This window comes from Carassius auratus, chromosome 46 (genome assembly GCF_003368295.1).
Source record: "Carassius auratus strain Wakin chromosome 46, ASM336829v1, whole genome shotgun sequence".
Classification (NCBI taxonomy): Eukaryota; Metazoa; Chordata; class Actinopteri; order Cypriniformes; family Cyprinidae; genus Carassius; species Carassius auratus.
Window position 1 is genome coordinate 8,354,428 of NC_039288.1, and position 26,033 is coordinate 8,380,460.

Here is a 26,033-nt window from a genome sequence, read left to right on the forward strand (position 1 = left end):
AAAATAAGACAGATCATACTAAATGCATGTTATTTTTTTATTCAGTACTGTCTTGAGTAAGATATTTTACATAAAAGATGTTTGCATACAGTTCGCTGAAAGTATTAAAAGTATTAAAACAAGACTCATTAAGGACTACGAGAATTTGAAGATCAAGGTAAATTGTACTTAATTTGTGTTCCAGGAAACATGTAAGTATCTTCTGTTGCTTACGAAGGGCAGAACTAAATGGGAAAAAAATTATATTTCAACAAAATAAGAAAAATTTGGACATCTTCATCGTGTTCAAAAGTTTTCACCCCCAGCTCTTAATGCATCTTGTTTCCTTCTGGAGCATCAGTGAACGTTCAAACTTTTTTAAAAGTTGTGTTTGAGTGCCTCAGTTGTCCTCAGTGTGAAAATATGTATCTCGAAATCATACAGTCAATGCTGGAAAGGGTTCAAACATGCGAAAGAAGCTAGAAAACTGAAGAATCTGCAGGACCTGAAGGATTTTTCTGAAGAACAGTTTTCAGAACAAGCAAGGGACTCATGAACAACCATCACAAAACAGAAAGACAGTCGAGGATCATCAGGTAACAGCACACAGTACTAAGAACCAAGGGTTCCTAAACTTTTGAGTGGGGTTATTTTAATAATTTCAGCAATTTTTTTTTTTGTGTTATGGACTAAATGTGAAAATCTTTTATGTACAATAGCTAACTCAGGACAGTACAAAAAAAATAATAATATGCATTTAGTATGATCTCTCCTATTTTGTTAAAATTATTCACATTTTCACAGATTCTGCAAGGGGTTCCCAAACCTTCGCATGCCACTGTATACTAATTGCCTCTTCTATTCTCTAAATGTTTTAATTTGTATGTATGCACTATGGGAAAACCATATACATGGTGTCTGCATGTGAATAAAGGCAATCACATAAACAAATGGAGTGAATGGAGTGAAATAGGAGTGATTAAACACCAACATGGTGATACAGGGAGATGGGCAGCTCAAGGAACATTGACAACACAGATTAAAACAAATGGCTTCTGTGAGACTTGCATAACAGAGGTGTGTGTGTGGGTATGTATCTGTCTTCGTAGAGTTTGCAGCGCTGTGTGTGTGTGATAAATTCAGTTGTGTGTGTTCTGAAACATGGCTGCCTCTGGTATTGTGCATATATAACATACAGACATACTAATGAATGTAGGGCTCCAAACCACTGGCCCAAATCTGCAGTTTACACCAGACATACAGAGAGAGAGAGAGAGAGTGAGAATAAGAGAGAGTGTGAAAGAGAGCGAGAGAGAGATTAGGAATTAGATAGATAGATAGATAGATAGATAGATACCCTAAAACAAAGCTATTGTATGGTTTCAGAAGACGAAATGCTAATGCTAATGCTAAAACACAAACACTTTTGTATGCTGAAAAACAACAGACAAATCTAAACTCTCAATCTAACAGAAACAAACACTCATTCTCACATATACAAGTGCAATGCCATTCCAACAAATTTTGCTTTATGCAGTCAGATAAGAACAGAGGACAGAAAACAACATCAACCATGAGCACCTGGAGAGACCCAACAACTCCCCACCGACTCCTGCTCTCCTCAAATACACACACGCACACAAATATATACGCCCACATATGTCCACAATATGTTGCACAACATCAGTGCACACACATATGCACATTCAAAGCATTGTGGCAGTGGCATTAAGACATACACACAGAATCTCACAGAAAACCCTCTGAAATCAAAATCATTTTTTGAATTCTATCCTACAAATTAAAATCCCAATATTATAATTTTCCACAACTGATGGTTAAAAGAGTGAGCAAAAAATAATATATATATATATATATATATATATATATATATATATATATATATATATATACATATATATACACATATATACATATATATATATATATACACATTTAGAAAACATACTTAAATATATACAACCATTCTTAAGTTTGGGGTCAGGAAGATGTTTTTTTAAAGAAATGAATACATTTATTTAACCAGGATATGTTAAATTGATCGAAAGTGTAAGAAAAGACATTTACAATGCAAAAGATTTCTATTTTAAATAAATACTATTCTTCTGCTGTTTGTTTGTTAATCTGAGAACCCCCCCAAAAAAGGTATCACGGTTTCCACAAAATTCCACATCCATCTTCAACATTGATAATAATAAGAAATGTTTCTTGAGCAGCAAATCAGCATATTAGACTGCTTTCTGAAGGATCATGTGACTCTAAGACTGACGTAATGATGCTGACAATTCAGCTTTGCATCACTGGAATGAATTACATTTAAAAAAAACATTAAAAAGAAAACCCTTATTGGTAACACTTTATAATAACTGCACACTATTAATCATTAATTAAGCATTAGTAAACAGATAATTCATAATTTATAAAGCATTAATAGACAGTAATAAGCAGTTTATAAATACAGATATAAATGCTTTATTCTTTATTTAAAAGCATATCTATAATGTGTATAATACTTTATTCATGATCAATTTATCATTTCTTAATGAAGTATAGCATTATTTACAAACCAGTTATTTAGGAGTTGCCAGTGATTCATAAGATCACAAGAAGTGTACTAAATTCAGGTAGTTATAAAGCATTTAGTAGTGGTCAGTTAACTATTTATGTGAGCTCATCTAAAGTGAGGACTAGTTATGCATTGTAAAGCATTTATAAAGGATATTTAAAGGCTCAGTTATCTTCTAAACAAAACAGAAACAAACACAACACAGTGATACAGAACATAGAAATATTAAAAGGCTTTAAATCTCATTTGTAAAAGCTTTACAAGGCATAAATAGTCCTCACTTTAGATGAGCTCACAAAAATAGTTAACTAACAACTACATGTTTTATAACTACCTGAATTAACCCTGAATTACAGAAGAAATACATGTTAATAAACCATTTATTAACACTATAAGTAACTATTACTATATGTCTGAATAAAAAGATGTATGAATGCACATTTAAATAGTTTATTAATCATTTACTTACAATTTCTAAGTGATCTTACGAACCACGGCAACTCCTTAATAACTGGTGTGTAAATAATGCTATACTTAATTTAGAAATGATAAATTTATCATTTATAAAGTATGAAAAAACAATTATTAAATACATTATAGATATGCTTTTAAATTAGGTATAAAGCATTTATATCTGTATTTATAAACTGCTTATAAATGTCTATTAATGCTTTATAAATGATGATTTAACTGTTTCCTAATGCTAAACTAATGATTAATAGCTTGCAGTTATTATAAAGTGTTACCCACTTATTTTCAGTCGGGATAATATTTCACAATATTACAATATGTTTTTCTTGTATTTCTGTTCGAATAAATATACAGCATTGGTGAGCATAACAGACTTCTTAAAAAAAAAAAAAAAAAAAAAAAAATATATATATATATATATATATATATATATATATATATATATATATATATATATTTAAATCTTACTGACCCAAAACATTTCCTTTTACATTCTTGTTGTTTCATGAATTGTTTTACTAATTACATTTAGCTGAAAAGCCCATTATAGGCTATATAAGACACACCAAAACACACACAAAAACCACCCACCTGTAGAAGTATGAGCATCCTCTGACTGTGTTGTGGCTAAAGTACTCTTGGCTCTTTTCATTGCCGAAGTCCTCCAGGGGATCGGACCAAAGCAAATCACACATAGGCCCGAATGCTGGGGGTTCCTTAAATCGGTCCAACTAGGCCACAGAGACACAAATATATGGTAATACAGAATACAGAAATACACAAACGTATGTGGTTTTCTTGTGGCCATGCATGAAATCTTTCTCCTCCCACACACAATGCTGCTGTTCATGGATGGCTTGGCAGTACCTTCTTTATGTCGTCTAAGGTCTGTATTTCTGGGGACAGGCCACCGTGGACACACAGGAACTGCTGGTTCATGAGAGCTGCCAAGGGCAGACAGTCAAACGCACCCATACAGGCATCGTAAACCTGCTCTGAATACTTGATTTTACCTGATTCACAGTGAGGGGGAAAACAACAAGTACACAGACTTTAGATCTTTGGTTTCACCATTAACTAACAGTTTAACCACAACTTTTGTCTTAATAAATACCTAATTTGCTGCTTATTTATAGTTAGCAAGGTATGTTTAGGTATGGGGATTGAATAGGATTGAATGAACTAAAATATGGTCAGGCAGAATAAAGCACTAATACTAATACTAGTACTAATCTCTACTAATCATTCTCTTATCAAGCCAATATCAGTTTCTCTGCTTTGCAAAGACATTTTAATTCTAGCATTAAAAAATTAAGAGCAATGGATATGCATTATGTGTGTAATAGATGCTTTCTTTTTAGAATTTTCATACTTGTGCTGTCACAGAGCATGATGGGAAATGCAGCTCGGTCGCACACATCTGTCTCCTCATAAACCCACGGAATGAGAAGCATTTTTTACTTTATCATTACTCTTTCTTAAAAGATACCATCAACAATTCACGATTACTTTTAATTATAAATATCAGATTCGCTTCTGCTAAGGATCTTTAACGGACACGTTGTTCAAATTCTGTGTTTTAAAAAAATAACAATGTAAATACAACATAATACAAGCTATTATTATTTATTTTGTTTTATTCATTTTATTATATTTGATCATATTTTTTTTAACCTGAAAACCACTTTTTATGTTAGTCAAGCTTTCAAAACAGGCTATATTTGCTACTGTACCTTTAAGACAAGAAAATATAAGATGTAATGATTAGTTATTTTTAGCTAATGCCATAATTTACACTGAAGTTGTTATCAAGTTGGGTCACATTCTAATAAAGTAAAAATTCTGACATCGTAGGCATGACTGGGACTGCATTGTTAACATTAACGGTCTTTTACATAGTTACATCACGTACTTTCATTTCAAAACAATCAAAAAATCGTGTTTTTCTAAAGAAACAAGAGGTGACATCATTTTTTTTTTTTACAGTTATTTTGCAAAAACAACCTAATATTTGTAGCAAACATCAGCTATTTTGTTATAACAGCACTTAACATGTTTTTCTGTGGTTTCATTAGATTCCTACTGGGACCGAACTTTAGCGGTCAGCCCCATGTGTCTCAGTGCGTCACAAACACTTACACACAAGATAAACAGTGTCTCCAGATTGAGGAGGGTTTATTTTTCTCTCAGTGTGTCAACGCGTGTCCTATTCTCATTATGTCTCAATACGCCGCCTCTCAAAAACATCTGTAACCATGACGACAGGTCAGTGGAGTAGACATAGAAAGAGTTTGGCGTCAACGCTGCACCTCTCCCTCCCACCTCACCTGTCTCTGTGCTCCGCCGCTCGGCCTCATGGGAAAGTGCCATTCTGAAGCATTACCTCATACTCCACGTCCCACCCCTCCCAACTGCTCTGCGTTATAAGCCTCATTCTCTTTAAATGTCCTTTCAGGAACAATAGACATTGTTGGAAATAATCGAAGTGCATTGAGGGTTGTGCTCTGTTATTCTAACTTGATTACTTTCAGTGAAATATAGGGAGATGGAAATTATATAACCTTTTTATTAATCTTTGTCAGTGTTATGAAACGTGAAATGCAATGCGAGTGATAAAAAATATAAACACAACATATAAATACACTGCATATAAAATCAAAATATAATAATATATATAAATGATATGTTCCAAGTTATGAAAAATTATATCAAACCAAAAAAATATACATTATATATAAAATGATGATAAATCAATCTGTTCTATTAATAATGATTAACTGACAGGTCTGATACAGGAAAATACCTGGAGATGGAATTCATGCATTCCTTTTAAAACATGAATTACTAATCAAAAATACAAAAATCATTATATTAAATTTCAAATGTTGAAATATAAATATAAATTATATTAAATTTATATACACTACTGTTCTACAGGTTGGGGCTGGTGAGATTTTGAAAATGTTTTAAAGTCTCTTATGCTCAACAAGTAGGGCTGGGCATCGTTAAAAAATATATTTCGATACTGATACCTTGACTTCGATACCGGTTCCTGAATGATACTTTTTCGATACCAATTTTATGAAATCAATTTTAGCAAGATAACATTATCTAAAAATAACTTTTATTTTTTCAGCTTTTTGATGTTTATACAAACTCAAAGACTCATCTCCTGAGCCACTGCATAAAGGAACAAAATTTAACCAGCACAATAAATCAGTGCAAATAGTTTTGATAAAGCTCAAAATGTCTTCAGTTTACACATATGTTAGGCTACATTTACACTTCTGCGTGTTCGTTTTAAAATGCATTGCTCAGACGTCAGAATCATGATTTCTATTTATTTTCCACTGATTCACTGATGAGCATTAGCAGCTTTCAGCGCTGTCTGCCTGTGTTCTCTCCTCCATGATTGCTGCTCTGACTCAGAGGTAATACAATTTTTAATTTCAGCAACATAACATGGCCAAAACACACATGCCAATCGGAAGTTATTACAAAAACTTGATGGTGGTTTAAAGTGAGTTTCTAGTAAAAGCGGAATATACATCTTATTTATTGTCCTATACAGTTTGCATGAATGGCCACACACTAGATGATTTTTTAATCTTAATTGATTTTAAAATCATGGGAGACCACAGACATGAAGACAGTTCAAACAATTCTTAGCCTTATAATCCTCTGAATGCGCACACTAGATGAATCGACCAGACCATGAGACCACACACTTGATCATTTTAGGAACGATTTCAGTGACACATAATCTCATGTACACTCGCAAGATCATATGTGACTAGAGAAGAAAAACAAATAGAAGAAAATCAATGTTGTCAGCTGGCTCTCTTGGTGCGCATTCTGTTTCACAGCGAAAAACAAAATATAAAATCATTACTTAAAATTTAGGACTTAAAATTGTCTAGTGTGCGGCCAGCCTAACATACGCTTTCGGTCGTGTAGTATGAACGGACATCTGCATATGATCGGATATGAATGACTTCCGGTCTGTCGCTTGTCAGAGATAGTGGAAAGCCGCAGTGGAACTTGAAACGCAGTGGAAATGCCAGTATGACTAGATTGTTTTCATTTTAAAATAAAAATGCACCAGTGTAAATGTAACCTTACATCTAAGGGGAATGTGCAGACCGATCATTGTATTACAGTACCAAGAGAGCTATGGAGAGAAGACTGCTCCGTGCACTTTCGAATCGCTCTTGTGGATGTCAAACACTGATCGATCTGCGCAGTTTCTCTGGTCGAACACACCGGCTAGTGCCTCAGGCTTATTGGCTCACTGACACTGATGAGATTTACCCCTTAAGTATCGAAATTTGGTATTGAACGATGAGATGTTTTTCGATATTCGAAGGTATCGAGGTAATTTGGTCGGTGCCTAAATAGTATTGAACTCATTTATTTGGTCAAAATGTAGTAAAAACAGTAATGTGAAATATGTTTAAAAAATAAAAAATAAAAAAGCAAAAGAAATGCTGATTTGCTGCTCAAAAATGTATTATTCTTATTTAAAAATGACTGTGCCTCATAATATTAATTATATAATTAATATATAACTTGCATAAAATATATATTTTTTAACATTACAGATTTCTTTACTAACACGTCTGATAAATTTAATGCATCTTTGATGAAGTATTAAAAGTAAAAATCATACTGACCCCAGTCTTTTGAATAGTAGACTACTAGTGAGAAAGCCATTACAAATTATATTTGCAGCATATTTACACAGCATTGCATGCTTAGTTTAAGTGTACAAATGTAGCATACTCACATTCTTGTTTGAAGGTGAAATATTCTGTCAAATGTCTACATTCATGATTTCCTCTCAGTAAAAATAGTGTCTTTGGGTAGAGGATTTTCAGTGACCAGAGGTACAGAACACACTGCAGAGAAAGAGAGGGAAAAAGAGCTGAAACATACAGTATTTCCACATCCATGAGATACCTACAAACACCATGCTAATGCGGGATCGCTCAACATCTGTGTAGTGTTAATGATACTCTTCCAATTAAGTTACATATGTTATCACATCCACTGTCAGTCCCCATCACCTTCACTTCCTGCCCTCGGACCAAACCATACATGGGCTTCCTCTTCTCCCTTTACTGCTAATACACACACACAGTGTTAAACACAACCAGGCTGAATAACTCGAGCTGATCTCATGTATTTATGCTTTAATAAATAAAAAAATAATTCTTCAGCAAAACATTGGGAGCTGAAAGATTTAACTGAGCAGTCGGTGTTGAAATGTGTTCGCAGAGCTAATCATGGCCTGCAGTCAAAGATGGCAGAAATGGGACATGTCGAAGAACGTGAATGCCAGAGCACTGCACTCACAGATGACCGATTCCTCCTCTCTGTTTGAAGCTGGACGATGATTCCCTGATGTGTGTGACAGAATTAGGGCTGCCAAAATGACTGAAAAACTACATTCAAATTTTCTACTTACTTCTATTTTAATTATATTCGAATTTAAAGGCATAATTTCAGTTAGGGGGAAAAAAGCTTTTGGCTTCTCTCCTGAGGTCACAAGAGAGTGCATCTCGCAAAACAATATGCACTGTCTTTCAAAGCGTAGTAAAATAACATGACTATCTTTGAAAAAAAAAAGTGCATACTGTTTAAAAAAAGTTTATAAACCATATATAATTAATGTATGCATGTAATTAATGTAATGTAATATAATTAAGTTCCTTACAAAAGAAAAACAATTACAAAAGAAAAAAGAGAACCATGCATGTACAGTATGTTTAGTTTAATACAAAGGACCGAAAACCAAGCATAAAGAGTAGGCTGCTTTCTTCATTTGAAAACGTGATATACAGTGGGATGGGGAAAAACCACCATAAAGTTTTTAAAAATGTTTTTTGAACTTACATTAATTCCACAAGGCTTTCTAAACATGCCGCTCTCTTGTGCGAGACGCGAGTGCAACGCTGATATATGTACCTCTAGAAAATGTTATAAATATGCCTTCTGTGTGAACTTGGTTTCAGTTTTGACATAAACTACATCTTCTCCACACTGATTCTCTCGTTTAACACAATATATTGAATGAACAACATAGCAGCGCCGCATCTAGTGGGTTCAATTGGATAGGCCAACAAAAGCATTAAAATGCAATAACATATCATTGTCGCATTTTGTGTGCCACTGATAAGGCTGCCTGATGGCTGACGAAGACCTAAAATTTGAATTGAACGAATAAATTCGAATAAATTTAAGTGCAAAGAATATTCTAATAAAAGAAAATTCGAATAAAAGAATAAATGCAGGTACAGTATTACGACAGTTATGCTTCAGTCGCAAAATAAGTCATTTTTGAGTTTATAAATGCTAATTTTATCCAGTTAACTGTTATGCGACCGTAAGAATTTTGACCGATTAATACCGATTAATATCAGTTAAAAGGTTTAAAAATCATTTATTTATTTCAGTAATTTATCATAATATTTAAAAAGGTTTGCTGCACGGTTAAAATACCCTACACATTTAAAAAAAAAAAAAAAAGTTTTTTTGAGTGGAAAAAAACTGACTTTTATTATTTCATTCAGAAATAGGCTTAATGTGGACACAAAATATAGACAAACATTATAATAAACACTTTAAACATAGCTAGGTTATTTTACTTCCCCTCACTCCACAACAAATTCTTTCAATTAACAGTATTTAGAAAAGAACAAGAATTAAAAATATAAAAAGCTATAGCTAGCCAAAACAAATGAATTTAGGCTAAAACAAAACTGAAACCGACTTTGGGTCTCTCAATCGACACAAAATCAAATGCTTCCATATTTGTAATGTATCTGAATGGCAAAATATTATTTATAAAACAGATAGTTCCGGTCCTTGATTCTGATTGGTTGAGGCACGTTCATAGCCTAGCTTTATTATGTTTTTCCCCACTCACAGAAGTACTGCAGGTGCGTGATGTGATATGATGACCATGTGAATCCTGTTGTTTGCTGCTTTTTGCGCATGAAATTAATTAATTATTCTCTGGGATATTAATCTCTGGGAAACTAATGTTAGCATTTTTAACGGGTCACAGTGTCACGATCATCAGCTGGAGTACCCATGAATTCCTATAGAGGGCACTCCACTCAGGACTCTGCCATCTTGTATTTCCATTCTCAACTCCATTCCCCAGAACTCCACCCCCGTGCTTAGGGCTAATAACCACTAGGTGTTCCCCATTACCATTCCCCTATATAAACTGTGTTTGGACTCTCAGTAATTTGCGAATTCTTGTTTAGTTCTGTCTGGCATTTCCGAGCGGTTTCCTAGGGTTTGTTCCTTCCGTGTTTGACTTTGGATTGTTTATACCGACTGTGATTCTCTGCTGCCTGCCCCGACCTTCCTTATTGTTATTGATTCTGGATATCCCTTGACACACCTGACGCTGTTGCCTGAATTCTGCCTGTTTGACAATTCTCTTTAATAAACTACTGCATATAGATCCGACCGTCTCTGACTCCATGTTACAGAAGACTTCGCACTATAGGAGAGTCCAAACACAGTTTAAATTGGGGAGTGGTAAAGGGGAACACCTGGTGGTTATTAGCCCTAAGCACAGGATTATGGGAAATGGAGTTGGGAATGTAAATACAAGATGCCAGAGTCCTGAGTGGAGTGCCCTCTATTGGAGTTCATGGGCACTCCAGCTGATGATCGTGACACACAGACACTTATACTTTGTAATTGAATTCAAGTCTAATTAAAAAATAATCTTGTTGGTTAATAATCGATAAAGAGAGTCCGTTGTCAGTTAGGAAAAATAACCAAAATAAAAATTTTCTAATATTGTTTAATGTTTATTTTATTATTTTATATTTATTTTAATATTACTGGAATCTTATTTCATTTTTTATGAACATTATTTTTTTTTTTGTCACGGTGCAAAGCAGTTACAGCAATGTCTTACAATGTGGTATTTTTTTCTTGAATAAAAGTTTATTAATGCTTTTATAATTATAATGCTTCTTTATGAGCATTTATTGATGAATTAAATAGTTATAATTTGTATTCATCTATTAATGAATTAACATAATATTTATGTTATACTTATGTGTTTAATTTATATCTATAAATGTTTATGCATTAATATATTTATTATAAAATGCAACATCTGCAGGTTTTTCTATAGAATTAGTTTCTTTATTAAATATTTGGAGAAATGTAAAACAGCTTTGTAGCTATTATAAGATCTATAAGAGTGCAGAGAGACTACATGGAATATTTATTTTAAATTGTATTAATGTCGTTATTAATATTTATGCATGTTTATTTATTAATATTCATCATCAAAATTAACCTCTTTTGTAGTTTTTTTCAGAATCTGTTTGTTTATTGGACGTCATTTTAATAATTTAATACATTATAGAATGCTTTCAGCTACCAGTAAGAGTGCAGTTACTCTTTTTAACACATTTCACCATGTTTAAATTCATTCTGCAAATTTCTGCCTAAAATCAGTATAGCGAATCCTGCATATTGAGTCTGGACCTGATTATGACTCAAATTATCCTATTCATTCAAATGAATCAAAGTGAAACACTTCTCCACACTCAAAACACTCAATTAACATGATTAAAAATGGCGAAACCATAAATAGATGTATGCACATACTATCCCAGTGCAACTTCTCTTACCTCAATACTGAAGTAACCCCGGTCCACATAGTCGCCCAGGAAGAGGTATCGTGTCGTGGCTGGAGAGCCTCCCACCTCAAACAGTTTCATAAGGTCAAAGAACTGCCCATGGATGTCACCGCATACTGCATAAAGAAAGAGAAGGCAGCAGAGAAAAAGAGAGAAAAATATTGACTAGCTGAGCTGGATGCAAACAGACTCAACTGTTTGTTCAATATACAGGACATACAAACATTAATCCATGGCGGATTCATACAGCCATAGCTATTAAAATCATACTGTAACTGCAGCTCTGTGCTAGGTGTAATCCCTTAATATCCACCACTAGACTGCTTAAGCCATAATGAACTGATCGAATTGAACCACCTAAGAGCCTATATGAAACATAGCAGGCCTGAAGATCTACGCTGGTCCTTTGCAACATAATTCTCTCTTGATGATAGAGTGAGAGAGAGAGAGAGAGAAAGAGAGAGAGAAAGAGAGAAATACAAACTCTTGTTGCCATGGAGACATGAATTTGATGAGAATAAAGAATGAAATAAATGAGGAGTTTGCGTTGGCATGGAGATGCTGCCTAAGTGTTTGCCCCAGAGACCTCTCAGCCTGTAGTGTGTGTGGGTGTGGCCACGGACAGAGAGGGAAACACACACATTTAGAACCCTCTTAGCTCATGCATCACGTAAGAATACCTAGATATCAAGCCCACATCACTGACATACAAAAGACAGAGGTTCAAATTAACATGTGTGTTTAATCGGACGCTGAGCTTGTGGGAAGGGAAACGAGTTTGAGAATTTCAGTTAAAGTCTGGCGCTTGAGGAATATGATTTTAAAGAGAAAAGTCCAGATTGTGTGTAATGACCTACTGCACGTGCGTCACCACGCTTGAGACCTGTGAATACATGGAGAATCTCACTTCCTGTTTCTCCCACTTTAAAGACACCAGGACACTGTTAATCAAACAGTTTTCAGCATGATTAACTAAATGATAAACAATTAATTAAATGTTTTGAACATTATATATGGTCTTTACTGCCACTTTAGATCAATTGAATGCATTATTGCTAAATAAAAGTATTAATTTCTTACTGACCTTATGCTTTTGAACAGTAGTATACATCCTATTGAAACATTAAAGCAGATTAGCACAACCAATTTTTCCCCCCAAAAACGACTAATCAGTGCGTTGTCTGAACGAATAGTCCACTAATCAGTCTTCAGGGAGTCGTGTGTGATAGATTCACCAGACCCCATTAGAATCCAGTTGTTATGATTAAATGCATCTGTCCTGAGTGTTTATGGCTGTAGCTTAGCACAGGATCAGCACGCTAATTAAACACCACCACTTAAAATATCTAAACAAAAAATAAAACAATGAATGCATTAATAAACCTAAAATAAATATTTTTAGAAATAACCAATATACTTAAAGGGTTAGTTCACAGGTTCAAAAAGATCCGGTTACATCGAATGATTCGTTCGCGAACCGGATATCACTAAAATGTATTTTCGATGCTTCAAAAAATTCTGACCCTCTGATGTCACATGGACTAGTTTGATGATGATTTTATTACCTTTCTGGTCATGGACAGTGTACCATACATACGTTTTCAATGGAGGGACTAAGCTCTCGGACTAAATCTAAAATATCTTAAACTGTGTTCCAAAGATGAACGGAGTTTTACAGGTTTGGAACGATATGAGGGTGAGTCATTAATGAGATAATTTTAATTTTTGGGTGAACTATCCCTTTAACTTACATCTCATTCATGATTTTCTACTTGATAGCCGGTCGGGGAGGGGCATTCTCATTCTAGAGACAATTTGATTGGACAGAAATCACTGTAGTGCAGGATGAGTCATCAATATTTTTGACTCGTTTTCCCAGAAGAAAGATAAAGTGTATTTTAAAGTTGGCAGAAATGGAATTTGTGATTGTCTGCTCTTCAAATCAAATATCCGAGTTAAACTCTTCTCAAAAGAGAGAAGGCAGGGCTATGAGGAATAGATTGTTGTTGTTTGCTAACTGCTGTGATCTCATGTGAGTGACATGTCCGGCCCTCAAATCAGCGTACACACGCCATCAGAAAAAAAAGAGAGGGAGGGGAAGTTAATGTTTTTGATTAAAGATTACAGGGGCACATGAATTTTTAACAAATAATTATGTGCATGGATAAATTATTTAAACACGAAAAAATAAGACCTGTCAGTTTTGCTTTCAAAGCCACTTTAAAGGCGAGCAACAGCTAAAAGCAAAATCTGTCACCATTTAGGTCTACACTAACATCAAAACAGACAAAGACTAAAAGCCAAATAAGTTGAATTCTGACTGGGTATTTTAATCAACTCTACAGGCCTTCCTCTACTCAAATGTTTGTTTCCTCTACAAGCCAGCATTCATTTTTCAATCTTAATGAATATACGTATCATGTTGGCCTCCTTTTCCTCTGCTAGTTCATTATAGGGACACAAGCATTCTGACTCTAACCAAACAGCTCTTTACTCAAATCAATAGATTTATTCCTAAAACGACCACTCATTTAGCCTTACACATCTCAGGGGAAGCGGCTTAAATTAAGACTCCACATATCAAACAAATTAGCGGACTTATCTGGCCTAAATCATGGAGCAGCGGCAAGCAGTCCACCAAGTCTGACATTCATGCAAAATGGGCCATTTTCATGAACCATTAACACACATTAAAGTGCAAAAGCCCTAAAAGTAATCAAGCACTGCAGCAATGTCAGGAAGATCGAAAGCTTCTAGAGGAAAAGATGTCGAGGAGGGCTAAAGGGACCGTTTTCTGGAAGGCCAGGGCCACAGGGGCTGCAGTTAATGCCGTTTCATTCTCTTTCTTTCTGCTGGAGCACGGCTGATGAATGACAGGGAGGTGACAAGTTGAACTCTCTCTCTTGTCTGCTCGCTCTCGCTCCTCCACCAACTGGTAAAGAGATTCTTCTGCCCCCTTGTATTCAGCTGCTACCGCTTCAGCCTTCTCACGCTGTGCTTATTTCCCTTCTCTGAACTTGCCTCCTCAACTGCACCCAAGCCATCGATAAAAACGCAGATGCATTGTGGGGAACGGTGCACGACACCATCTGATTTCGTCTCACAGGAGGGGCAAGATCTAAGTTGTTACGACTCGAGGGCAGATGATCATTAAAAGCACAAAACACATTTATTTCATCTGCACTGCTGTGGTTGTTTGTGTGAAACGGAAGGGTCTTACAGGAGTTTTAGTTCTCCATATTTACCCAAGTGGGCTGTTTCCCTCTGGATGCCTAGTTTTCTGTCTTTAAAACTTCTTGCAGAGCTCTGCCGCTGCCTGAGAGTCCCGTTGTTAAAGTCGTTGTTTAGGTTTATATAATCTAAGGAAGAAAAAAATTGCAGATATGCCCAGTCACGTTGCAGAATCAGAGCTGCATAATGCATGGGCAAATCAGATGTGACCAGGCTGTGTTAGTAAGCGGCGTTTACTGTATATAAATGAGCGGATCCTGCATATTGAGACATTACATTATGCATGAAGAGGTATCTGAATTGTGCATGAAAATGATCCGAGTCCCGGTGTTAAGTGCTTCTGTTTAAACAAACTGGCAAGTTCGCTGGGCTGATTTTAACTGTGCTCGAGGAGAAACAGGTATTAAATGTGCAATTAACATGCTTGTTCACATTCTCGGGTCACATCCCGCCCGAGTGCATGAGGAGAAGAATGCAGATCTGATGTGTGTCACACTGACTCTCTTATGATCTCTCCTCTTCTGGACAGGAACAGAATCTCATCTTCTCTTCTTCTCCCCATCTTCTCCTTTCACCTCTCCTCCTTTCTTCTTCCTCTCATTTGGTCTGGTCTTCTCATCTCTCTTCTTTCCTCTGATCTCTCATTCTCCCATCTGTTCGAGCTCCTCTCCTTTCACCTCTCATCTGTTCTTCTTCCGATTCTCTTCTTCCCCCCTTCTTTACATCTCACCTGCCCTCTTCTCATATCCTCTTCTCTTTCCTCCACTCTCCTCTTCATCCTCGCCTCTCATTATGTAAGCTGGACTTAATGAGCAAGCAGCACACAGCACAAATCATTCTTAGCATAAATGAATGGGCCTGAAGCAGCACTCTGTGCATGTGTGTGTGTGCGTGTGTGTACATGTGTGTGATTGTGTAAGTAGTCTTGATTAACAATGGCATGAGGTGATGGCCACACAGCTGGGTGAAGGTAGTGACAAACGGCAAAAGATATGTCTTTGTCTGCCATTATGCTGCATCACAAAGGAAGTGGATCTACTGACAATGACAGGTCCTTGTGTACACTGTGCCTCCTGAATATTTCATATCCCTTTGATATTAATAATAGACAATGGCCAGGCATAAACTTCACTTGGCCTAATTTTGGCTGATCTGGGGAAATATTCTGAGCACAGGGACAGACATCACACATTCGAGCATGCACCCAACACACACACACACACACACACACACACACTCTAAATGGTGATAATTGTAAGTATCTCTCTTCATGTGTGGCAGTGACTGTGCAGTGCCGAGTGTGAAGGGGGGAGATGCTTATTCTCACATCACCCACTGCAGGCGCACAGGGTGCAAGCAGAACTGGATGATGGGAAGAGATTTAGAGAGAGAGAGAATATTGAGTTGTTAGATGCAGATGACTCAGAGGTGTAGGTGTGTTGTGCAGCAGAGAAATGCTCTCTTTATCTCTCTCTCGCTCTGCAGGTCGCTCTGATCAACTGATGGATTTTAACAGCTGCACTGTACCAGACAAATCTAAGGGCACAGTGGAATTGAACTCTTCCTGTGAGACTGTGACTGAACCGGGGTGAACTCAGATGCTTTGTGTCTTAAAACACAGCAGCGAGTGACTCCTGATGCACTGAAGCTTGTGACCGTGTGACTTTTTCGGCTGCCAAAAACGGCCTTTGGTGCAGTGATATCAACACAAGTTAGTCTCAGTTTTTTAGTCTGCCAAAACAAAACAATAAAAAAAAAAAGTCATTTTTTGTAATCAGTATCTTTCTCTTGTTTTCCAGAAAAAAAATCTAATAAAATCTTAATAAAACAATACAGTTGACACACACACACACACACAACAATTGTCATTACTGTTTTTACTCTATTTGCATATATTCATGTTTTTTATTTACTGTATATTTTATAAATCTAGAAAAAACTAAGTGTGGTTTATTCTTCAAACAACAGAAAAATATGTGCCAACAGAGAAAGAAAAATTATAAACTGAATTCAAGATCTTATTTTAACTTTTTTTTTTTATCCTTACACTGCAAAACAAGACAAATATACTAATTAAAAACTGTTTTGCAGTGTAAATACGTAACTTCACTCCTTAACTATAAATGAGATAAACCAAAACACAAAAAACAGCATTAAAAATCCTGTAAGTATTCACGGGGATGTACCATTTAAGTGAACAGAATCACGTTACAAAAAAAACTAATCAAGCTATGTCCATTATCTCTACATATTAGTATTTTTTGTGTGCGGTTACACAAGAGCCTGTTTCTTTCAGGAGTAAGCGGCTCATACGCGGATGACACACTGGAAATCACGGCCAGCTGGTGTGCTGACACACTCCTGCAGATGGACGCGGGTATCAAGTACTCAACTCTAGTACTCAACAAGGCATTGAATAGACAAAAACATGCTTTACATGGTACGTACATTACCCTAGTTTGAATTTACAGCTAATGTAGTTTTCCTCTATTCTCACCTCATAGCAGATGTGAAGACAGGTAATAAGGGAATTAATAAACACACATATACATGTTCGCACATATACAAGGGATCGAACTTTAAAGTGACAGCTACCTTCACAGATAAACTTCATACGGAAACACCTCGAGCGCTTGCTCACTTTGCCGCCTTTTGTTTTTGTCAGCCTTGTTCATGCATTGAACTCCCAGTCGGGTGTTTTGGAGTTTATTTTTGTATTTGAGGTCAGGATTGTGCATTCTTTCTCAAACTCTCGCTGTCTCGCTTCTCTTTAGTCCTGTTTGCTGACAGTATCAAAGCAGGTTGTCACTGATATACAGTTAACACATGCAGACGGCGTCAGATAACAAACTGCATTACGTACACACACAGATGCTAATGCACAGACGGTCTTTATCGACTAATGTCTGAAAATATATCCAAACCTGATGCAAAACAGCACACACGCACTCAAATGCATGTCAAATGAAACCATCCTCTTTACTACTTTGTATATTTATCTTCATATTGAATGTGAGGTGAATGTGTCACCATAACAAGGAGGAAAGAATACCTGTGACAGGTGCCTCTATGTCCAGCATGGTCTTCTCCTGGCGTAAGATAGAGGCCCCTTCATTTACGATTCGGAGGGCCACAGTCTCCTCCACTCGGCCCTCTTTAGTGAGGTGGGCTTTCAGTAGATCCACCCTTGGCTTCCCCTCACAGTCAAACACCTCCTTCATGGTGAGGCGATGACTCAGGGGGAAGGGAACGGCTGAGAGGAACACAAAACAGAAAGAAAACCACAGAACTTGATTGTTACATGTCACTTTTGATATGTTGTATAAGCAGAACTCAGTGGTCAGCTGCAACAATTCTCTGGGGATATTTTGCAACTGCATCATTTTATGATTCAGATACTTTCTGAGACCACACAATATGTTTATCATAAGTAGAAGGCTTAGTTGAAGTATCTGTAGAAATATTTTTTTCAAATGTATTTTAGAAGTAGTTTATGCTCAACAGGACTGCATTTATGTGATCAAAATTGAAGTAAAAACTGTAATATTAATACAATTTAAATTAATTACATTCATTATAACTTAACCTTATTTTATTTCCATTAGCTTCTATGTTATTTAAAGTACTGTAACAAAAATTGTTTTTAGTTTTAGTTATTATAATATCTCTGGTCTTTAGAAATCATTCAGAATCAGAATGCTTCATAAATCATTATAATATGCTGCTTCGGTGCTTAAGAAATATTGTACAATATTGTACAATAGTGCAGTTTAATATTTTTGAGGCACCCCCCCCCCCCTGTTTCTTTGATAAATAAAACATTCAAAACAACAGCATTTATTTGAAAAATCTTTTCTAACATCTCCAACAAGAATTTCCTGTCACTGTTCAACTGAATGCATTCTTAATGAAAAAAAAAATAATCATTTCTTTCAAAAAGAAACAAAGACGTACGTTGAAGGACGTTCAACAACAGCTGGATGGAGTTAGCATGCTAACAGTTAACATGCTTAATAAAACACCATCACTAATGTCACAGTGTGACAAATGGCATGTGGAACTTATTCCCGCTGAAGCAGTGTTCCCGGGGAAACGCTTTGAGTGTAACTCTGTTCCCAGGCCTGTGTGTGTGTTTGTTGCTGTGACAACCCCAAATGATGGATTGGCAACAGGTGTGGGGGATTTACTCAGAGTTTGCGTGAGGCCTCATCAACAGTGGAGAGGATAAAAAGCAAGAGAGAGAGGTGGTGCGTGTGGTTTTTCTCCCTTGTGAAAAGTCGTTTTATTGGGTGGTAATAGTGGCTGGAGGACGGGTGAATGAAGTGGAAAGTGTTGCTTTGCTGAGGGATTCGAGGACAACAGAAGGAGAGTGAAATACCCTGTTTGCATTGGAGAGGAGCTAAGTAACTGAGAACTGAGTCTTGTAATTGCACACGTTTGACACTGAATTGGATGTGGTTTGGAGTGTTTGGATCACGATCATAAATATCACTGAGTGGATTGTATTGATTCATTACCGAACTCTTACCTCTCCCTCCTCTATAAATGGTGATGTGAACTCTGCCTGTGACTGTGAAGAAAAACATCTCAGAACATCCTCCGTGGCAGTGAGGATTGCGCCCTCCCCCTTCCCTTCGGACAGAAACCCGAATGTGAGTGCTGGCTTTAAATTGCACGTCGTGAAGTGAGTTTGCAGTGGCTAAAATTGATGTTTCCCCCCACAATATATGTTTGAAGTGGAATTGTCGTGTGTGTGTGTAAGCTACATTCCTGTTTGCCATGCACTCTCTATGTGTCATGAGGGCTGACTGTCAATAGTAAGAGTCCTGCGACACTGATTTGTTCCAACTGTCTGGATGTTGAGGATTTATCATCTGGGATGTGAATTAACCCCTCTGTTGTGCTAATAGGAGAAGAGATGCCCTGTTGAAATATTTACTATCTGCCTCAGAAAAGCTCTGTGCAACCTGTTGACTTCGAGTCTGCTGTATTCCTGCCATTCAACTGTATGGTGAGAGGTGTTCGCTCCTTCCAATACATGTGAATTGTATACTTGCCTGAAACATCCAGTCTGTCCGTCTCAGAAGAAGCCCCATTCAGCCTGTTGACTTCGAGTCTGCTGTATCCCTGCCATTCAACTGTATGGTGAGAGGTGTTCGCTCCTTCCAATACATGTGAATTGTATACTTGCCTGAAACATCCATTCTGTCTGTCTCAGAAGAAGCCCCATTCAGCCTGTTGACTTCGAGTCTGCTGTATCCCTGCCATTCAACTGTATGAAGAAGCCCACATTCAGCCTGTTGACTTCGAGTCTGCTGTATCCCTGCTATTCGCCTGTATTGTGAGAAGTATTCGTTCCTTCCAATGCATATGAACTGTATACTTGCCTGAAACATCCATTCTGTCTGTCTCAGAAGAAGCCCCATTCAGCCTGTTGACTTCGAGCCTGCTGTATCCCTGCTACTCATCTGTATGAGGAAGCCCCATTCAGCCTGTTGACTTCGAGCCTGCTGTATCCCTGCTACTCATCTGTATGAGGAAGCCCCATTCAGCCTGTTGACTTCGAGTCTGCTGTATCCCTGCTATTCATCCGTATTGTGAGAAGTGTTCGTTCCTTCCAACGCATGTGAACTGTATACTTTGTCTGAAGCATCCATTCTGTCTGTTTCAGTAGAAACCCTGCACAGCCTGTTGACTTAGAGTTTGTTGCATCCTTGTGGCCCACCTGTGCTGAGAGAGGTGACTGTCCTTTGTCACGAACGTGAGAGGGGCACGCTTTGTCTGGAATATCCACTCTGACGGTGTCAGGAGAAGCCACCTTACTGAAGACCGTGCACCTGCCGTATACGTACTTGACTGATATCATTCGCCTCAAATTCCGTACCTGTGGAAGAAGGAAGGAAGGCTGGAATTACATACTTACCGGAGGAGACTTACCGGACCCCTCACTTGCCAAACACATCCCCACCTCAAGGCTGTGTATCTGCCGTGTACGGACCTGACCGATATCCATCCGTCCCAGATTCTGCATCTGTGAAGAAGGGAAGGGAGTTTGGAAGTATTTAATTACCAGAGGAGACTTACCAGACTGCGGGCTTGCCGATTGTATTCCCACCTGTGAAATACCTACTTGACCACCCATCTGTCCATCTATTGCGGGGCCCGCACAGAGGAAGAGGGCGGGAGAGTCCCCGGTCGCTGCATTGTTTACCTTCAAGCCCTGAGGGTAACAAAGAAGATTTTAGTTTAGGATTCCCAATTTGTTTTTACTTCAAAATAAAACTTGTTAAATTTATTCTCTGTCTCCGACTCTTCCCTCTGATACGCTCCTCGAGGTGGTCCTGGTTTAGGGGAGGGCGCAGTCCAGCTTGGCCCCCCTGACCTGTGACAGATTGGCGTAGTCGGCAGGGTTCTACCTCGAGTTGAGCGACCAGAGGTCGAGATGGCAGAAGAGGAAGTGCTTGGGGCACGGCAACCCGTCGTGCCAATCTTTATGGGGGCTCCGTGGGCTCCGAAGTATGGAGGCCCGGGATCCGAAATGAGCTTGTCGATGTGGAAGGTACAGGTGGAGTACCTGGCAGGGCTCCAAGGTCTGAGTGCCCCGCAGCAGGTTCAGTTTGTTTTAAACTCTTTGGAAGGGGAAGCGAGGAGAGAAGTTCAGGCGGCACCGGCAGCAACTCGAGCGACTGTCCAGGCCATTTTTGACTTCCTCACGGGACAATATGGAGACACCACCCCGGTAGCTGTTCTGAGGACGCAATTTTTCAATTCTCGGCAAGGCCCTCGGCAATCTGTTCGGGCATTTACCCTACAATTACGGGAACAGTTTTCTAGACTTACAGGGAGACAGGATCATGGCCTGGGGGGCGAAGAGGTTTTACTACGAGATCAGTTTTTAGTGGGGCTGCGGGAAGGCCCTGTGCGTCAGAGTCTGCGGGTGCAATTTCGACGAACCCCGAACCTGACCTTTGAAGAGCTTCGACAAGAAGCACTGGCCCTTGAGTGTGACCACATGGAGAATGTAGATCCTCCCAGCTGCCTAGCCACGAATGTTGTTAGCACCCCTTCGACTACTACGACATCTGACTGGAAGCAGGCCCTCCGGGAGGAGTTGAAGAGAGATGTGCGGGAACAAATGTCTGACCTATCTAAATCTTTTATGGAGGAGCTTCGGCGAGAGCGCCTCCAGTTGTCCTCTTTACCGCGGGAGCGGGCTTACTCTGATGGGAACCGTCCTCCCGACCGCCGTCCATCCCGACCTTCTGGCTCGCGATTTCAGTGGGATGAGCGTGGGCGTCCCATCTGCAACGGCTGTGGAGAGCCGGGACATTACTTCCGTCAGTGTCCTGCTCAACGTGCATCGCAAGGGGGTTTTTAGAGTTTCCGGCCACTGTGGGTCAAGTGGTCGGGACCCCCTTATCAGACCCCTCTCTGCCTACAACTTCTAGGAGCCGCCTGGTGGGCTGTTGCCCAGTGGTGGTGGTTCAGGTCAATGACCAGAAAGTGCAGTGCCTCTTGGATACAGGCTCCCAAGTGACCCTATTCACCGAAAGCTTGGCCCATGAGTTGTTTGGCACCGAAGGTCGTCCACCTGCGGAAGCCCCCTGGTTGACGCTACGTGGGGCGAATGGTCTTGACATCCCGTATGTGGGATACCTTGTGACTGATCTAAAGATTCAGGGAGTAGTGGTGCCACAGAAAGGAGTGGTGGTCGTACGAGACACATGCCTGGGGTCTCATCGTGCCCTGATTGGGATGAACGTCATTTCAGACTGTTGGGAGGAGCTGTTCCGAAGTAGACCGGCTCGAACAGCTGCAACATCAGCCGGGCAGGAGTGGGACCGCATCAGGGCCGACTGCCGTCGAGTATGTCTGGCCGAACAACAGGGGGATCGGGAAAGCACGGGAAGAGTAGCCTGCCGTTACGCCTTGTCCATTCCAGCTCAGAGTGAGGCTTTGGTCGGGGTCAGGTTGCCTCCTCGACTTTATAGTCCGGAAGATTGGGTCATGGTGGAACCCCATGAAGATGGTCCCAAGGTGGAAGTTGCTCGAGGATTGGCGACTGTTCAGGGGGGCCGGGTCTCAGTGCGAGTCAGGAACATGAATCCTTTCCCTGTTCACTTGTATCGTCACCAGCGTTTGGCCCGGGTGACCTCAGTGAGGCCCCAGCAGGTTCGTGAACAGGGTGAAGTCAACTTCAATCGGGTAGGCCCGACAGTGGTAGAGGTGGCCCTGACACGAGCAGGTTCGGGGGCGGGAGAGATAGGAGGAGGGTTGCCTACCCACCTGATGGGGGAGTCTTTACGGGGTGAAGGACTAGGAGAAGAGCAATTGGGACAACTCCAAGAGTTCTTGATGGAATGGCAGCACTTGTTTTCCACTCACGATGAGGATTACGGCCGCACGGATGTGGTGCGACATCAAATCCCAACTGGGGATGCTGCACCCAGCCGAGAGCGCTATCGACCCGTGCCCCCGACCTTGTATTCAGAGGTCCGCACCCTTTTGCGAGGGATGCTTGACAAGGGGATTATTCGAGAGAGCAGTAGCCCTTGGGCTGCCCCGATAGTACTGGTTCGAAAGAAAACTGGTTCCTGGAGGTTTTGTGTGGATTACCGAAGGCTGAATCAAGTCACCAAAAGGGATGCTTTCCCGTTGCCTCGAGTTGAAGACTCTCTCACGAGCCTCACACAAGCCACCTGGTATTCCACCCTTGACTTGGCCAGCGGTTACTGGCAGGTGCAGATGGACGAGCATGACCGGGAGAAGACTGCATTCACTACCCCCTTTGGCCTATATGAATGGGACCGGATGCCGTTTGGCCTTTGCAACGCCCCAGCCACGTTCCAACGGCTGATGCAGCGTTGTTTAGGCAACCAACTGATGGATTCCACCCTCGTCTATCTAGACGACGTCATTGTCTACTCCCCAGATTTCAAGTCCCATCTCGAGCACCTAGAGCAAGTCTTCCGTTCCCTAGAGCGATATGGGTTGAAGCTCCAGCCAGACAAGTGCCAGCTCTTCCGCAAAGAGGTTAAATTCTTGGGGCATGTGGTGAGTGCAGCGGGGATTTCAGTTGATCCCGAGAAGGTGGTGGCAGTGCAGGAGTGGGCTGCGCCCAAGACGGTGCGCCAGGTTCGTTCATTCCTGGGCTTCGTGGGTTACTATAGGCGATTCATTAAGGATTTCTCTAAAATCGCTAGGCCGATCAACCAGTTGCTGGGAGGTATGGGACGAGTTCGTGGCCGAGGGTCCCCTTCGATCCAATGGGATCCGGCCTGTGAAGCTGCCTTCCAGAAACTCAAGCAGGAACTACTACAGGCCCCGATCCTAGCCTACGCTGACTTCACACAACCCTTCATCCTGTATACCGACGCTAGCCACCTGGGCTTGGGGGCTGTCTTGGCCCAGAAGCAACAGGGAGAGGAAAAGGTAATCGCCTATGCAAGCCGAAGTTTACATCCAACGGAGAAGAACGACGCCAATTACAGTTCTTTTAAGCTTGAGTTACTGGCAGTGAAGTGGGCGTTGTGTGAAAAGTTCAAGGATTACTTGTGGGGAGCCAAGGTACGGGTCGTCACGGACAATAACCCGTTGGTTCATTTGCAGACTGCTAAACTGGGGGCGGTGGAACAACGCTGGGTGGCCCAACTGGCCAATTTTGATTATCAGCTCCAGTACCGGCCAGGAAGAGAACACACTAATGCCGATGTACTATCAAGGTTACCCGGCGAAGGATCGGCAGGTCAGGTACCAGCACCAGAAGCGGGGTCCGATGAGGGACTGATGGTGGGAGTTGTAGAGGCACCAGGGCAAGTATCGGAGGAACCCCCCCCTTGTTGGGGGTGGGACCCACAGCGATGGAGGCGGTGGCAGGGCGAAGACGGAGATGTAGCGTTGGTTCGAACGTGGCTAGAACAGAAGGCCTGGCCTGAGGGTGTGGAACGCCGGACTCAGACTCGGATTGTGCGGGGCCTGCTGGGACAGAGGGGGAGACTCTATTTGAAGGAAGGTGTGCTCTGTAGGGCCCTCCAGGACCCAGGTCGGGGCGATGAGGTCTGTCAAATCGTGGTCCCTGAAGGGCGTTGTCAGGCTTTATTGGAGGCATATCACACCAAGATGGGACATCAGGGGCAGGAGAGGACATTGGCACTGGTGAGGCGACACTTCTACTGGCCCGGAATGGAGGGTGCCACGAGGACTTACCTTCAGAGGTGCCCACGCTGCACGTTGTTTAAGACCAAGAAGGACGTACGGGCACCGCTGGTTCCGATGCAGGCCAAGGCACCGCTACATATGGTGGCCATGGATTATCTGACTTTGGGACGGCCAGTGGATCGGATCCAGAACATCCTTGTGGTAACCGATCTGTTTACTAAGTATGCTTGGGCCATCCCAACTGTGGACCAAACCGCCATTACGACTGCCAACGCCCTTTGGAGGTATGTGATCCAACCATTTGGATGCCCTGAAATTTTCCACTCAGACCAAGGAACCAACTTTGAGTCCAGGGTGATCCATGAGCTGTGCCAACTGTACGGATGCAAGAAGACCCATACGACTCCCTATCACCCCCAAGGGAACGGGGGGTGTGAGAGGTTTAATCAGACCTTGCTGAGTTTATTAGGAACCTTAGAGGAGGAACAGCAAGGCCATTGGGTCGACAGACTCCCGGCGATGGTACAGGCCTATAACAACAGTGTACACAGTACCACTGGTTACGCCCCCACCTACCTGATGTTCGGCAGACATGTGAGACTTCCGATGGATATGCTTCTGGGGACCACTGCAGGGGAAGAGGGAGGTAGTTTGACAGATTGGGTGACGGGACATCATCAACGCCTCCAGTCGGCATACGAACGAGTCTCGGGCCGGATTAACCGAGCAGCGTTGAAGAACAAGAGGTTGTATGACCGGACGGCTCGAGAGGCACCGTTACTACCAGGGGAGAGGGTGCTGGTGCGGGATAATCGCCGACAAGGGAAGGGAAAATTGAGTGACCGGTGGGAGGCTCAGCCGTTTGTCGTTTTGCGACAGCCACACCCAGACCAACCCGTATATGTATTGCGGCCAGAAGGAAAGGCGGG

The 26,033-nt window shown here is 40.5% G+C and overlaps 1 protein-coding gene across 2 annotated transcripts in view; it reads right to left on the bottom strand.

The window, feature by feature from the left end:
* LOC113064066 (serine/threonine-protein phosphatase 2B catalytic subunit alpha isoform-like) overlaps positions 1-26,033 on the bottom strand; it is a 60,229-nt gene that overhangs the window by 14,422 nt on the left and 19,774 nt on the right. For both annotated transcript variants that reach the window (XM_026234594.1, XM_026234593.1), the window contains exons 2-6: positions 17,999-18,199; positions 11,707-11,831; positions 7,824-7,935; positions 3,905-4,050; positions 3,629-3,768 (exon numbers count right to left, since the gene is read on the bottom strand). In XM_026234594.1, the coding sequence (XP_026090379.1) occupies positions 3,629-3,768; positions 3,905-4,050; positions 7,824-7,935; positions 11,707-11,831; positions 17,999-18,199 (724 nt within the window). The remainder of the gene's footprint in view (positions 1-3,628; positions 3,769-3,904; positions 4,051-7,823; positions 7,936-11,706; positions 11,832-17,998; positions 18,200-26,033) is intronic.